Genomic DNA, 16,104 nt, shown 5'->3' with positions numbered 1-16,104 from the left:
GCACTCTGCTTCTCATTCATTGACGCGTTGGGAACACTCCTGTACTCGTGCTAACAGCTTCAGGAGGGACGAGGGGTTGTACGGGAAGAGTTTCTTCATCTGCAGCCTTGCGATCATCTCGCTGAGCTTCAACAGACAGTCAACTGCTGTGGTTGATGTCACAGACAGAGGCACCATGTTGGGACACGCCTGTCCACTCAGTACCACCAGCGATCCCCCGCGTCCTCCTTCCAGGGAGGCGTTTGGTTCACTCAGTGGTTCTGTTGAGTCAGAAGACTCCAAACAGTCCGGACGTCTGACAGGAAGTGGGGGTCTACTTGTCTCACTGACTTCCCATTTCCTACATCCAGACATCCCTGATCTTTTGGGTGCCAGCCAGATTCTCTGTGGTTCAGGTGAGACCTCCCTGTCATCTGGATCAGACTCGTCAGAACTGTCATACTCCACGAGACGAAGTCCAGGGGATGACCCGAGCTGGACACAGGAACTGAGCTCCATCTGATCTGGACAAGACCTGGATCCTGTCGTCCCTCTGTGTGTCGCAGCAGGCAGTGATTTGTCAACTCTCTGACATACTGCAGTGAAGCCTGGCCAGTCGGCTCTGAGGTACTTGAGGTACCGAACAAAATATTCCAGGAAGCAGGTTTCCATGGAAATGAGGAAGTCCAGGAGCATGCTGTGGTCAAAGGAGATGCTCTGGAGCAGAAGCAGGAAATGGCAGTGAGGGTTGCAGCCAGAGGTGCAGGCTGCTTCCAGATCAGCAGAACCAGGCAATCCTGCAGAACCATCCCTTTGAGAAGAATCAGCCAATCCAGTCGATGCTCTACACAGAAACCGACAAAACAAAAGCCTGTTTTCAACCTCTGGAAAGGAAACTAGGAACCTTTAGAGGACGGACCTTCATTCAACCGTGGGGTTTTAATTTAGTTTTAACATGATAACTCTTAGGTTTGTCTTCTTCTAATCAGAAAAAAAAATGCGATGAGTGCTGAACCGCAGTTCACAAACTCACGTCCTCATTCTTCTATGAGTTACTCACTATCTCACCCACAGCAGGAAGCGCTGCCCCCACGAACCCCCAGCTCATCGTACCTAAGGTGGAGGGAGATGGAGAGCAAGGCTTTGGCTGCCTCCATCATGTCATCGTCTTGCTCTCCAAACAGCAAGCTGAAGAAGCAGCAGCTGTGAGTGACCTCCGTCAGCTGGACGTTGCTCCGCCTCAGGACATCCCACAGAGTTCGCAGATACCCACTAACCTCGGCGGGGCTGAGCAGACCTGCAGACGCCACATAAACACGACAGTTACCTCGCTCGATGAGCTGGTCCCACCATGCTCATCGACTGTTCTCGTCCCTCCCATAGAAACAAATCTAAATCCTGACTCACCACGTCTTTACAGCCTGACTGAACTTGATGCTGCCGCCACAATTCAAGAAGGAGGCAGATGTCATGGGGAACATTGTCTTTAAATATCAAACCTCAATGTCACAAATCTGAGGACTTGCATGACCCACAAAGACTTGACCTCCTATCAATGACTTGAGACTCCATCAAAACTCCAGAGAAGCTGATGTTATGTTAGGATACACTTAGACTGGGCCTCGAAAACATGATGCCCTTTCTAAAGAAGACCTGAAAATAACGAACGGTTGAATGTCCCCAAGTCCCTGGGTTTTAGTTAAATGCCTGAAATGAAGTTTCTGGTTGATGCAAGATGAAGATTCCAGCATCATCAGAGGGTTCATTAGTGAAGATGATCTTGATGAACTGAACCTGCAAGATCATCAACTTCTGTTCACCAGAGCTGATTTACTGGTTCAATCACCACAATCACATGGAGCGATCCTATTGGCTGCTGGGGGAGGAACCCCCGGTTCCTCTCAGTACTGGAGCCAGACTGACAGAGAGCCACAGCTCTACTGAACCAGGATGCAGGGTTCCTGCTGGTTCCTAGAGTTCTAACAGTAGAATGGAGCCAGAGCCTTCAGCTATCAGGCTCCCCTCCTGTGGAACCGTCTCCCAGTTTCAGTCCAGGACCCAGACCCCCTCTCTAGGTTTAAGAGCAGACTTAAGACCTCCTTGTTGATCAGGCTTAGTCAGGACTGCTTAGGCTGGCCCTTAGATCTGCTGCTCTAGGCTCAGACTGCTGGGATCTCCCATGATGCACTGGGCTTCTCTCTCCTCCTCCTGTCCTCAGACGTGTTACTAACTCCTCTTCTTCTCCCCTCATCCCAGATCCTGGTGCTGCTGGAGGAGGCTCCAGACCTGAAGAGGCTCCAGCTGCCACCTGTAGCTCCACCTGCTCACGTCCCCGTCTGTCCATCAGTCTCTCCTCCTTTCTCTCCCTCTTTCTCTCTGTCCCTCTCTCTCCTTCTGTCTCTGTCTTCCTCCATTCTCTGTCTTTGTCTCTGTCCATCAGTCTCTCCTCCTTTCTCTCTCTCTTTATCTGTCCCTCTCTTTCCTTCTGTCTCTCTGTCTTCCTCCATTCTCTGTCTTTGTCTCTGTCCATCAGTCTCTCCTCCTTTCTCTCTCTCTTTATCTGTCCCTCTTTCCTTCTGTCTCTGTCTTCCTCCATTCTCTGTCTTTGTCTCTGTCCATCAGTCTCTCCTCCTTTCTCTCTGTCCCTCTCTTTCCTTCTGTCTCTCTGTCTTCCTCCATTCTCTGTCTTTGTCTCTAACCCTACTCTTTGTCTCTGTCCATCAGTTTCTCCTCCTTTCTCTCCCTCTTTCTCTCTGTCCCTCTCTCTCCTTCTGTCTGTCTTCCTCCATTCTGTCTTTGTCTCTGTCCATCAGTCTCTCCTCCTTTCTCTCACTCTTTATCTGTCCCTCTCTCTCCTTCTGTCTCTCTGTCTTCCTCCATTCTCTGTCTTTGTCTCTGTCCATCAGTCTCTCCTCCTTTCTCTCCCTCTTTATCTCTCTCCTTCTGTCTCTCTGTCTTCCTCCATTCTCTGTCTTTGTCTCTGTCCATCAGTCTCTCCTCCTTTCTCTCCCTCTTTATCTCTCTCCTTCTGTCTCTCTGTCTTCCTCCATTCTCTGTCTTTGTCTCTGTCCATCAGTCTCTCCTCCTTTCTCTCTCTCTTTATCTGTCCCTCTCTTTCCTTCTGTCTGTCTTCCTCCATTCTCTGTCTTTGTCTCTGTCCATCAGTCTCTCCGCCTTTCTCTCTGTCCCTCTCTTTCCTTCTGTCTCTGTCTTTGTCTCTGTCCATCAGTCTCTCCTCCTTTCTCTCTCTCTTTATCTGTCCCTCTCTTTCCTTCTGTCTGTCTTCCTCCATTCTCTGTCTTTGTCTCTGTCCATCAGTCTCTCCTCCTTTCTCTCTGTCCCTCTCTTTCCTTCTGTCTCTGTCTTTGTCTCTAACCCTACTCTTTGTCTCTGTCCATCAGTTTCTCCTCCTTTCTCTCCCTCTTTATCTCTGTCCCTCTTTCCTTCTGTCTCTCTGTCTTCCTCCATTCTGTCTTTGTCTCTGTCCATCAGTCTCTCCTCCTTTCTCTCTCTCTCTTTATCTGTCCCTCTCTCCTTCTGTCTCTGTCTTCCTCCATTCTGTCTTTGTCTCTGTCCATCAGTCTCTCCTCCTTTCTCTCCCTCTTTATCTCTGTCCCCCTCTTTCCTTCTGTCTCTCTGTCTTCCTCCATTCTCTGTCTTTGTCTCTGTCCATCAGTCTCTCCTCCTTTCTCTCTCTCTTTATCTGTCCCTCTCTTTCCTTCTGTCTCTCTGTCTTCCTCCATTCTCTGTCTTTGTCTCTAACCCTACTCTTTGTCTCTGTCCATCAGTTTCTCCTCCTTTCTCTCCCTCTTTCTCTCTGTCCCTCTCTCTCCTTCTGTCTCTCTGTCTTCCTCCATTCTCTGTCTTTGTCTCTGTCCTGCTCTCTCTGCACTACAAATATACCTCATCTCTGCCATGCCAACTTCCTGTTGGACTACAAATATACCTCATCTCTGCCATGCTAACTTCCTGTTGGACTACAAATATACCTCATCTCTGACACGCCAACTTCCTGTTGGACTACAAATATACCTCATCTCTGACACGCCAACTTCCTGTCAGACTACAAATATACCTCATCTCTGCCATGCTAACTTCCTGTTGGACTACAAATATACCTCATCTCTGCCATGCTAACTTCCTGTTGGACTACACATATACCTCATCTCTGACACGCTAACTTCCTGTCAGACTACAAATATACCTCATCTCTGACACGCTAACTTCCTGTCAGACTACAAATATACCTCATCTCTGACACGCTAACTTCCTGTCAGACTACAAATATACCTCATCCATGAGGCATGCTATCGCTGCAGTTTTAGTCACAGTGATATGTCACTTGAAAACATTACATCCTTCATTTGGAGTATGTGATTTGGTTCTGGTCCCCACCTGCTCCAGTTTGGATGTGAAGCTCAATGGACTTGAGGACAAGCAGGCTGACAGCTCTCCACATCACACAGTTGGACTCCCCGTCTTCAGCCCCCCTGCTGTGACGTGTCCCCCCGAAGAACGAGGCAGCCTCTACTTGAACTCCCTGGAGCCAACCGGTGGCCACCATCTGTAACACGCTCAGGGCCAGTGAGCTCATGTCCGGTGTCACGCACTTGTTTCTTGGCCCCGTGGACAGAACGTCTCCTGTAAGCCAGTCCTCCCCGGCGTTCCCTAGGACGACTCGCTTCAGAAGCAGCAGCACTCGCTTCTTCACAAAATATTGTGAGGAGCAGCTGACAGCCATCAGCAGCGGGGAGGCGTGGATGTGTGTTAGTCTCTGACTCCTCAGACACACGCCAGCTCCGCAGGTCAAACGTGATGCCGTCAGAACCTCGAGCAGATCCAAAAGGAGGCACAACGTTGTCCCCCACCGTGAACTGCCGGCCCAGGCCTCCGGACACTGTCCCGCCTGTTCTCCCTCGAGAGGAAGGAACCTCGAGCACAACACGCTCAGGCTGGAGTCAAAGACGAGCAGGAGCTTCCCGAGAGCGTCTGACAGGAGGGAGAACACAAGACACACAAGATCAGAGTCACCTGTAACTTGACCCACGACCCTGCCGGCATTTTAAGAACCGACTAGAGCAGAGGACGCTATTTTGGGGGCAGAGTTGATTCGCAGCCATGATGTGGTTTCTGCTCCTGTAGGAGTTCATACACATCAACCTTGCTTTCATAAGAACACATTGAAATACTTCACTACCCACAATCCTAGAGTGTCTGACTGGTGGAGTGTGCTGTTACCATGGAAATGTTTGCTGTATCAGTCACTGCTGGCCACGTTCAGGTTCATAAGGTTTTGAGATCATTTTTAGGAAACTGCTGCAGGAAGATCAACATCTTTCTTAGCAGAGACGTGGAATATTTGGACGTCATCAGTTCACTGACATCAGCGGCTAGTTAGCTAGCAACAACACGATGGTCTGCTGGTCACCAGCGTAGTTATCTTACACTAAACTGGGTGGGAATATCGCTCAGCTCTCAAGAGAACGATGGACACAATCTAGTGCCTTGATAAATTACGGTCACGATTTGCTGGTCGTCTTGGTTTCTGCTGTAAACTGTTGACATCAAGCGAAGGTGAAACTGACTGAGCTGATCTGAAGGTGGGCGGGTGACTGGATCTGGTCCGATCGTGGTTTTACCTCCATGAGGTCTTTTCAGAAGGTGCTTGAGGACTGCCGTCAACGACCACAGGCAGGAGTCCAGTTCAGCATCGGGGGGCGAGCAGTGAAACACCAGCACGCATGTCTGCTGCCAGGCGGGACGGACTAGACCCTGAGAGGTTCAAGAACACGGAATCAAATAATCACTCCGTCAGTTTCACGATCTCCACATAGCAGCAAACCATCAGTGCCTGAAAGACGTTCCAGTTCCAAGGCCATTTTGGTATCCACACCCGCACCAACAGCCCAGTGTCATAGAGAGACCAGCCCTGGTTGTCCAGAACAACCCTTCAGGGGACCTGACAGCAGGCTGTAAAGTTGGGTTTTTCACAATAACATTCTTTAAATGTCATTTACCTCCAACCTCTGGTCCGGGGACCAGGGCTGGCCTGGAGCGCCCTCTAGTGAGCCACAAAATGCTTTCAAGTTGATGGTCACTTTCTTGTTTCAAATAACAAATCATTCCATTTTTAAATGCACCTTCAAACATCATGGATACGAGTCACTAAAGGACAGAAGCCTTGAAGACAGCAGCAGGACTACATCACCACCGCCTGCACGCACCATCAAATGAAATCTTAATATGATGATGATGATGATGATGATTATTATTATTATTATTATTATTATTATTATTATTATTATTATCATTTCTCTCACCTTTCAACTTCAATCATGCTATTTATCATTTCGAGCTTGTCTGGATGTTCTTTATTCGGAATAATTCAGCTGACATTTCTGCACGTTTACTGGGAATTCAACACGATTTATTTTAAAACATCAATGTTTTGAATACACCGACACAACACTTGACGTACTACTACTACTACTAGTACTACTACTAGTACTACTACGACACCACCTGTGGAACAACAACTTGCAAGTGAAGGCGACGTCACACTCACAGAATCGATCAGGTCGGAGCAGACACACGCGGACACGCACTTGGCCGCCAGGTGAGAGAGCACCTGGTCCTCAGACCGGAAGAGATGAACCTGCGGGGCAATGCGGGGTTTCATTAGGAGACGGTTTCAGGAGTATTTTTTGGTGGCGGGAGAAGATTCACTTACCAGAGGAGACATAAGATCCAGGTCCTCCAGGAGCCTGGTCAGGACCTCTCGGCAGTACAGGGCGACCTCCGGGGTCCCGTTCCGCCCCCGCCGGCTCATCCGCACCACCAGACCCAGGCTGGCGCAGGCGAGCTCCACGCTGGTTCCCTCGCCGCCCTCCGGTCCGCGCACCTCGGCCAGGATAAGTCGAGCGAGACCCGCGGCGCTCCTCCGGGGTCGTGACGACGCCTCCAGGCACCTGAAGGCTTCGGTCAGGCCGTCAAGGCGCTCCTGCGGGACGGCGGAGGCGCGACTCCCCGGGCGCTCCATGATGCTGCTTCTCACTTCCGGGCGCGCTCGCATCACGTGATAAATGCGGAATTAGCGCTACAACAAATCGCCAAACTGCGTCAAGTCATCGCGTGAAATCCCGAAGTTGTAACCGGATTTTCTCTACTCGCACTTTTCACAATAATTTCACTGACGTGTTCGGCAAAGAAACGATAGAAGAACCCTTCTGGAGATCCTGGTCATGCCCACCCGAGAATTTGATGAATCCCATTTTAAAGCTGATGCAGGCCAGTAATGCAGGAACCGTCACACCCAGGGACAGAAAACAATGAACCATTTGAAGGATGAACCAGGACAAAGAGAAAAGCCTTGCGCAGACGTAAAAATAACTGGACAGTGAGCCAATAACCACAGAAAGAGCTTTTCTACTGTTCAGTATGATTCTGTGTCCAAGCATCTTTTCTATCTAATCTTAAATCAACCTTTGGCTGATGGTACATAAGTCAGGGCTGCCCCAAGGGTTGGTTTCAGTCCCTGGCCCACGTCCACCTTCCTGCCACGGTTTGACAGAGATGTTTCAGTTCTACCTTTGATGTGTTCTATTTCTTCTGTTAAAAGGAAAAAAGCATGGGTTTTACATTTAAGCAGGCTTTGTTTATTCCAGTTTTGAGTTTTTTCCCATTAATTCCAAATTTGGTCTGTGTAGGTCGGCTTTGCTAAGGAGGCTTTTATTCTGAAGGATGTAAGACGGAAGTGTGCTCGTTTCGCTGCTGGCTTGTGACACTGATGCACTGAGAGAGACTTTATTGTTATATCTTATTGTTCGGCAGCTTAAAAACGCTCAGCAGTGTTGAAACAGACACTTGGGTGCGTTTTGCCGGACTTTTATTCAAACATTTTTGTATTTGGGTCAAACAGGATGGGAAAATGCGGCTTTGACAACTCCACGTCTTCCCGTCTGGACGCTGATTGGCTCAATTAAATGTCGACTCAACGTCTGTCAAGTAAGTCTTTGTTTTACACTCATGAAACCAGTTGTCTTTGACAGCAAACACACAGAAGTAACTTTATCATCGATGCACTGCTTCCGTTGGAGCGGTTGTGTCTCCGAATGTGCCAGAAACGAGAGTCGGCAGGAGCTAGCGAGTGGGGCTAGTTAGTTGTTTAGCTGGCTGGCTAACAGCGTTAGCTCGCAGCTTGAGTTAAATATAACCCCAAAGCGGCCGCAGAAACTCGCATTCACATCATTTCCTGGCAAACATGAAGTTAATGAGTGTTTCTGCTTGTCTGGACCCGACGGCGGCGGCTGGTTGCGTCTCAGTAGTCGCGTTCCGTGTTTGCATTGTTGGTCTTGTTAGCAAACATTTCTTTTGTCCATTGTTTTTCCTGTGACGGCGAAGCTAAGCATCTCAACCTCTGGACTCAGTTTTGGTTGTTCCTCCGGGCTCCGTCTGGTGACGTCATGTTACGGGAGGTTTCAAACACGTAGTGATGAAGTTTTAGCAAGGACGAGTCGTTAGCTGCTACTGCTGCTAGCTGACACACATCGGATCCTCCTGTTGTTATCATCACCAGCATCATCATCATTATTGATGGCAAAATGTCCTCCGTTCAGCCCGGAAGCATTTGTGCTGGTAAACTGGCAAATTGGAAAACTGCGGTGCGTTGTGACAAAAGTCCAACATCCCCATGAACATGAATGTCGCGGGTAAGCGCTGGTTTTCTTTTTCTTTTTTTGCAAACTCAATAAATTGTTTTTACGTCACCAAATATAAGGACCTGTATCACTTGTCTAATTATACCCTCCGCAAATGGAAGATATTTCCTAGTGTGTATTTTATTTTTATTTTTAAAAATAATTTTTGAGAAGTTTTTTCCATCAAACTTTTAACAAACGGTAAGATGTTGATGTTCAGCGTATTCGGGCAACTCGACTAAACTGTTGTTGGGAGCAAATACAATCCTTGGGATTCAAATGTCAAAATATATTTATGAACATGCAAACCCCACATATGTGTAGTAGTACTCATTGTAGCAGTAGCAGGAGCAGCATAGTTCCTGTGGGCCTGCCCAGTTGCCGGCCCTGTTCCTCCTGGCAGATGTGAGCTGCTGTCACGGCTGCTATTTTATCCCCTCGTTCTTCATTCAGTGTTCTGGACAAAGCAGCTGGCAGCGTCTAGTTGAGGGTTTCTCTAAACTACCAAGGGTACTTTTCTCTCCATACGTTCTAAAAAATACATGTTAAGATCGTGAATGAGAAAAATGAACTCTGTCGTTTATTCCCTCAACTTTTGGAAAAGCCCATAAATCAGATATTTGCTTCCTCACAATGAATAACAGATAATAAGAAAAGAGGAAGAGGTGAACGTCTGCATCAACATCTTCTACTGTCAGCTGCTTAGAAACAGACGCAAGATAAAAACTTGCATCAAGCCCACCCTGCATATGGTAATTAAAGTATCCCAGTACTCCCAGAACTTCAACAGGGATGTGATAAGTGAATGTCCGTGTGGAGGCCCTCAGGTTTGCTCTCTGTTGGTGCTGCAGTGTCTTTAGACGGGCCATGAAGAAGAAGAAGAAGAAGAAGGTGAAGCATCGGGCAGAGGTGTAATCTTCTGCTGGGATGGTGAAGGACAGCGTTGCTCCTCCTGTCCTGTCTCACACCCCTCCAGGGAGACCAGTGTGGTCCCTGGTTTAACCCTGGTCTTCTGTGTGTTTCAGGAAATACTGCCTAAGTCCAAGCTGAGTTCCTCCTCCATCCCAGCTCCGGTATGACTCAGAGAAACCTTTCTCTCCAGCTTGTCAAAAGGTAAATGTGTGTGTTATGCATGTATGCCTGATTATTTCAGAGAAGCTAGCAGGCCGCCGCCGCCCTTGGCTGAGCTGAGAGGAGGCGCCTCAGGCCTGTTGCTCTGAGAAGCATCCCAGGGGTTCACGGGCGCGTCAACATTTGATGATAAAAGGTTGATCTTGATCAGGGAAGTGAGACACGTCTCACCACGTTCTCGTGTATGACCTCTCTGAGCGGGAGCCTTGCCAGCCCTGGCACTCGTCAGTCAGACCTGGTAAATCCTCCTTGAGAGTTCGGTGAACGTGTCGGTCACAGGGTGAGTCAGAGAGAAGCGGAGCTGGCCATTTTTCCTCAGATGTGGATTTCTTTTTTCTCCTCAAGAATTGAGACCCTGATTCTTTTATAAGCCTCGTTTGAATTGATGATCGTGACGCTTTTCATCTTCTGACACTGTTGGGAACTTGAGGGACGTGGATTTATTGTTTCATGTGTCTGTTATTGAGGTTTTATGGAATTTATTGGTTCTTCCTTGTTGGTCATGTTGTTTCTGCTGTTTACAGATTTGTTGTGTTGCAATAATCCCAAAGATTGTTTGCGAATTATGACTCCTGTCCATTATCATTGCATCGGTTCCTTCAATCACCAGTCAATATTCCAGCTCTCACTGTTCATTGCTTTATTCTATAAAATGTCACCTCAGGCTCTGGGAAATTGTGACCAGTGTTTTAGAGGCTTCTTGACATTTTCAAATGTTTACTTTGTCCTGCAGCCCAAAACCCAAAGAATCTTAATTTCCTGTCACATATAACCAAAAAAACCCTGAGAAGAAAGAGCCAAGTCATCATTTTACTAACAAACTGAAACCATAAATAGACTTTGAAGTTGCTGGTGATTCTTTTTCTTTTGATCATTAATTGTTGCCACTCTAGTCGGGTTTAAACCCCCAAACCCTGTGCAGCCGTGGTCAGGAACTGTGACCCCACCAGCTCACCCTCTTCTCTCCTGCTAGGCGTTAGGTACAGATGAACATTCGCATTCCGAAATGTGACAGGATGCTGAACCATCACTGCAGAAGGAACCCTGAGCTTCATGAGGAGCTGCAGATCCAAGCTGCGGTGGCAGCGGGCGACGTCTGCACCGTCAGGAGAATGCTGGAGCAAGGCTACTCACCCAAGATCCGCGACGCCAACGGCTGGACGCTACTCCACTTCTCTGCTGCCAAAGGAAAGGAGAGATGTGTTCGAGTCTTTCTGGAGCACGGAGGTCAGACGCCTGCTGCTCTTGTCGTCTGTGTGTCTGTTTGTCTGGAGTTGTTAGCAGCACGCCTTGATGGCCGCCCTCATCTGTTAGGGTCGTTTTACTGGCGGAGACAGGTCAGACATCTTAGCCTTAAGTTGTGGGTATCGCCAACAAAATCCCCAGCCCTCGATCGCTGTGGCAACACTGAGATGTGTTGCACTCGCTGGTAGACTGCAAATGCCTGACGTTAATATCCACACCAGTGGAGGTTCCAAGTCTTCATGCAAGAGCAGCTCCGAGCTACAGCCTGTTAGAGCGTAGGGCACAAGGTCGGTGGAAGCTTGGGGGAGGAGTTACAACGTGCAGGCCGTGGAGTTTGGAGACCGGGCCTGGACTCGTCCTCCAGTTCCAGCAAAATGTCCGTAGAAGCCTCCGGTCTGTGGGTGCGTCCCCTCTGACCTGGGTCCTTTTGCTTGAATCCGCCTGTGGTGGGTTTATGTCCGTGGTTCCTTTGGGCAGCCGTGAACACAGCAGTCACACCCAGGTGGCGCCAAGTGGACCGAACACAGACGGAAACCTTGTAGACGAGAGCGCTCTGGCACCTCCACCTTGTTGAATTTCCTTTTTACTTCTGTTCTTATATTTTAATGGTCAGTGAATGATCATGTTAAATATTTGGCACTAAAATTCACTTTCAGTTGCACGTGTCAGTAATTGGTGATTTTTGTTCTAAAGGCATTGGTCGGTGTTGAGACGGTGATCCAACCTTGGCCAGAGGCTCCTGCCAGTGGACGCTGCTGGTTGGTTTGGTTAGGAGACAGAAGACATCTGCACCAGTCTGAGCAGAAGAGCTTCTTCCTGTTTTCAAACCCGTCTGACCAATGAACACAATGAACGTTCCCTCATAGTTCGTGTTGTGTTTTGTGAGCGGTTTAATCGATGTGAAAACTTGGTGTACCGAAAGTGACAAGGTTCTGGGGTATTTATAGGAATTTCAATCAGAAGTTGGACAAAGAAACGTGTGTTGCATCCTGTTGGTCTGGTCCTTGGGGAGTGTTAGTGCGGCAGGTGTCTGACTCCTGGGAGAGCTGGTGTGTACCTGCAGCTAGAGGGCGCCATTGATCAGAGCAGTGGCTGCAAATCAGAGGCCCGTCAGCCGGCTACGATCAGTGTTGATTAATCAGCCTATTATCTCCTCAGTCAATCAACCTGTCTATCAAATGTTGGAAGAAGTGAGCAGCGTCTCTGTCCAGGGTCGCTTCATGAAACCTCCGATTGTGTCTGAATGAGCAAAAGTCCACAAAGCAAAGATGATCAACTTAAACTTCTGCTTTTTTTATGGCTCCAGTCACCCAACAAGAGCTGCTGCTGTCCTGCAACTCCCAACACTTCATACAGAACAGTTAGGATGCATCAAATTAATAGAAAAAATCAGAATTTCTATCATTTTTATTAGACACAAAAGGAAAAACGGACTTAAAAGCATTTAAGTGCCTGTAAGTTTTGTCAGTTTTTGAGAAATCCAAGTTGACTCTGAAGTCTAAACGACTGTCACGTCATCTTCCACCTGTTCAACAAGTCACAGGTTTTCCCACTTGGTGGCCAAACTGTTAAAGGGACCAGTAGGAAAAAAACATTGATGAAATCAAAGGTATTTTTCGGTCTATAGCCCGAATCTGATCACATGACCAACCCACCTGTCCTCTCTTCCACAGCTGACCCGACAGTGAAGGACTTTATTGGCGGCTTCACGGCACTTCACTATGCTGCCATGCACGGCAGAGCCCGCATTGCCCGGCTCATGCTGGAATCAGAGTTTCGCAGCGACATTATTAATGCAAAGAGCAACGACGGCTGGACGCCGCTGCACGTGGCTGCCCACTACGGGCGAGACTCATTCGTTCGCCTCCTCCTCGAGTTCAGGGCCGAGGTTGACCCGCTGAGCGACAAAGGTACCACCCCACTTCAGCTGGCCATCATCCGCGAGCGCTCCAGCTGCGTACGCATCCTCCTGGACCACAGCGCCAACATAGACATTCAAAATGGCTTCCTGCTGCGGTACGCCGTCATCAAGGGAAACCACTCGTACTGTCGCATGTTCCTGCAACGGGGCGCTGACACGAACCTTGGACGCCTTGAGGATGGCCAGACCCCCCTGCACCTGTCGGCCCTGAGGGATGACGTTCTGTGTGCTCAGATGCTCTACACGTACGGGGCGGACACCAACACCAGGAACTACGAGGGCCAAACGCCGGTCGCTGTGTCGGTCAGCATGTCTGGCGTCAGCCGGCCCTGCCTGGACTTCCTGCAGGAGGTCACCAGTAAGTCTCTCTCACCCTCACACACACACACTTTACAGGCTCTGTACAAATCTTGAACTTTGGGAAAATTTAGCAGTTATGTTTTCACTGTCAACATGTTTGGATTTGCTTGAATTATGGAAGACATGTTTGTTAAAGACCGTTTTACAGCTGCCAGTTGTGATCGGGGTGTAGTTTTGGTGATAGTTGTGTTTCTGGGTCGGGGGTGGATGGGCCGATCGTTTGGGATGGACACACGGTTCTTGTCAGACAGAGAACCTTCAGGCCGTTTTGGATCTGATTGGCTCCTCCTGACATCAGTTGGGTTTTCTGGAGTCGAGGCTGACGTGAGTAGTTGCTCCGTCCAAATGATCCTGTCTGGGGAGGAGTTACAGACCCGACAGTAACGTTCCTCACTGGATCGGAGCTTTAGGTGAAAGGATCAGTGATGGGATACTGACCAAAACTTGCTGCAGCCAATGAGAGCAAGCGGACGGAGCAGCATCATGCTAGCTTGTAGCAGCTGGTATTGATTAAAACAACACACCAAGATGATGTATCGGATGTCTCCAGGTGTGGTCGTGGCCTCGGGCAGCAGCTGCTCCAGGACTTGGCTGTATGAGCGGGGGCGCAGGAGAACAGCTGCTGAATCAAGACATCAATCACATGAAGCGCGTCAGGGTCCGCAGCAGCTCCTTCTCAAGCAGTTTAGCTCTCTAAAGCTAATCAATAATCAGAAATTGGTGCCACTCAGAAATGGAATTGCCGGATTTTTAGATTTTGAAATGATCTTTTCAATCTTGCCAATGGAGAACATTTTGGCTGTTGGTATCTGGGACTGTTACCTCGTGGCAGCATCCTCCTCTCCGTCCTGGTCCTCTGGGGATGGGTTGAGGTGCTGCCTCAGTTGAACCAGACACCTGGATCCATCTGCCAGGTATTCTCTCCTCATGGTGGCGTGTTATTCCTGTGGCGCTCGACTCATTGATGTAATCAGGTAGAGATTCGGGTTGCTTGATACCAAAGTCCTCATCTCCTCAGTGTTCTTGTTGGTGTGTTTGTGTGATACTTGATCCTGGAGCACGTATTTGTCAGCACATGTGTACGCCATGTTGTAGCGTGGCCCAGTGAAGGTTGGATGCCCTTCACTGGGAACAAAACCGGTGCGCTGGGGAGTAGTGTGGGAAAAGGTTCCACTGCAAGTACAAAAAGTGACGGAGCTGCTACTTGTAAGCTGAGAGGAAGAAAAGGTAGAGGAATGTATAGAAAGAAAGAGGGCTGCTTGCCAAGGCGAGGTTATAATGAGTGGTGTTGAGGTTGGAGGAAGAGGAGAGCACGTTACCTGAAGCATTAGGATTTAGACGCTGGAACAATGGCTGCATTCCTACTCTGCCCCCTCAACTTTGATATCAAAGAGCCGAGCAGCGATTCAGACGAGCCCTTTCACAGACTCACAGCCAGCTGTCAGATCGCATGTCTCCCGGGTTACTGATTACACCTCCACCTCCTGGATTAACCCGTCTGCCATGAAAGGCTCATCCCGCACAGAGAGTACGGCACCTGGCTCTGTTCACCGCCGCCGCTCCCGTATCAGTGTCACTCACTGTAGGCTTTCACATCACAGGCAGTTAGTAGTTAAAGGCCCTGAAAAATGGAAGTCAGAGGGCCGTGTGTGTGTGTGTGTGTGTGTGTGTGTGTGTGTGTGTGTGTGTGTGTGTGTGTGTGTGTGTGTGTGTGAACACAAAGTGAAGGATGGTTACTGATATTTTTACATTTGGCCAAAAGACTGAATGTGCAAACACCCCCCACACACACATTAAATGTGTAGTTTTACCAAAACTGAAAATGGAGACCAACTTTTAAACTGACAAAAGTACCCAGTAAAATCCTACAATGCCTCCATGCCGCTGGTGTGCCGACACCCACGTGCCCCCCAGCCCCAGCATGCCCAGTTGTTCAGAGGAGCATCAGGGACGCCGCATTTCAGCCCCACTGAAAAGGGATGTTTCTCCCAACCACTCCGTGTCCCCCCAAGCGAGGGAGTTAAAGTACCTGTTCCCCAGTTAGGGGACTATGGAGCGTGGGATGGGCCGCCTTACCCACTGACAAAAGTGGAGTTGAGCCAGAAGGCAAAGCTGTCCGTGTGTCGGTCGATCTTTGTTTTGACTCTCACCTGGCCAGGTGGATCTGACCAGGGAACGGGAAGTTTGAGATTCCTGACGCAAATGAAGACAATTATTTTGATGTAAAACCTACCGTTGTGATTTGTTGATGCATATTTGGGCCCCGTGCCCCCAGGTGGACTGTCAGCAGGGTTCACTCGCTGACTCGCTGGTGTATTCAGGGACTCCTCCATGGAGGCAGAGGGAAGTCTGAGCCTCTTGTCTGTGCTGGTGGGGGACAAATGGCAGATGATACGTTCACTGTCATCACACTGATAACACACACATTGTTTCCTGGAAACGATTGGAGGGGATTTCTACAACCCTTTGAATAATTCCGCTGATAACGGCGTGGATGCTGAGTGAAATTGGGAAGGGAAATGAGGGGAACTCATCGGCTCTGTCACGGACACAGAGCACCCTGGTGGTCCGTCAGTCACTTTCTGTATTGATTTTCTTGTTGTTGGTTCCAAAGTCCCCCCAACAGTCCCCACTACTAAAGCTGTTCCTACAGGATCGAACAAAGATGAACTTTGAGCAAGTCGACGTTCATATGGTTTCACTCAGCCTGCAGGTATCGGGAATGCTTGGTGCGACCCTTCGAGCTGTCTGAAGCCCTCCGTCTGGTGTTCC

The 16,104-nt window shown here is 49.0% G+C and overlaps 2 protein-coding genes across 6 annotated transcripts in view; one reads left to right on the top strand and one right to left on the bottom strand.

The window, feature by feature from the left end:
• Window positions 1–11: 11 nt before the first annotated feature.
• Window positions 12–7,032, bottom strand: lins1 (lines homolog 1). Of its 2 annotated transcripts, XM_086191260.1 has the most exons (6): window positions 6,710–7,032; window positions 6,545–6,634; window positions 5,619–5,751; window positions 4,375–4,968; window positions 1,093–1,276; window positions 12–823 (listed from the first exon to the last, which is right to left on the bottom strand). In XM_086191260.1, the coding sequence occupies exons 1-6, from the start codon at window positions 7,016–7,018 to the stop codon at window positions 13–15; spliced, it is 2,121 nt and encodes a 706-aa protein (XP_086047386.1). In that variant the 5' UTR covers window positions 7,019–7,032; the 3' UTR covers window position 12. The 2 variants fall into 2 exon arrangements, with proteins under 2 accessions (XP_086047386.1, XP_086047396.1); XM_086191270.1 differs by lacking the exon at window positions 1,093–1,276 and having other exon boundaries at window positions 113–823.
• A 699-nt stretch (window positions 7,033–7,731) lies between these two features.
• The window catches only part of asb7 (ankyrin repeat and SOCS box containing 7), a 29,074-nt gene continuing 20,701 nt past the window's right edge, over window positions 7,732–16,104 (top strand). For 2 of the 4 annotated variants that reach the window (XR_015110864.1, XR_015110863.1), the window contains exons 1-2: window positions 10,780–11,033; window positions 12,725–13,330. Coding sequence is in view for 2 of the 4 variants with exons in the window: in XM_086191223.1 (XP_086047349.1) it covers window positions 10,793–11,033; window positions 12,725–13,330 (847 nt within the window). In the remaining 2 variants the exon portion in view is untranslated. Of the gene's footprint in view, window positions 7,984–8,019; window positions 8,688–9,700; window positions 9,789–10,779; window positions 11,034–12,724; window positions 13,331–16,104 lie in introns of those variants that run through there. The other 2 variants (XM_086191223.1, XM_086191234.1) reach the window with 2 other exon arrangements.

This window comes from Aulostomus chinensis, chromosome 2 (genome assembly GCF_037954235.1).
Source record: "Aulostomus chinensis isolate RoL2024-O1b breed Wild chromosome 2, RoL_Achi_v1.0, whole genome shotgun sequence".
Classification (NCBI taxonomy): domain Eukaryota; kingdom Metazoa; phylum Chordata; class Actinopteri; order Syngnathiformes; family Aulostomidae; genus Aulostomus; species Aulostomus chinensis.
This window is presented reverse-complemented; position numbering and strand designations above follow the sequence as displayed.

Bases quoted from the DNA above. Each gene is read 5' to 3' on its own strand.
- lins1 (XM_086191260.1), bottom strand. From the start codon at position 7,018: ATGGAGCGCCCGGGGAGTCGCGCCTCCGCCGTCCCGCAGGAGCGCCTT. The intron at 5,752-6,544 runs GTGAGTGTGACG...TGAACCTCTCAG, and splicing joins GCTCCGACCTGATCGATTCT to GGTCTAGTCCGTCCCGCCTG. The intron at 824-1,092 runs GTACGATGAGCT...GTTTCTGTGTAG, and splicing joins TCCATCTCCCTCCACCTTAG to AGCATCGACTGGATTGGCTG.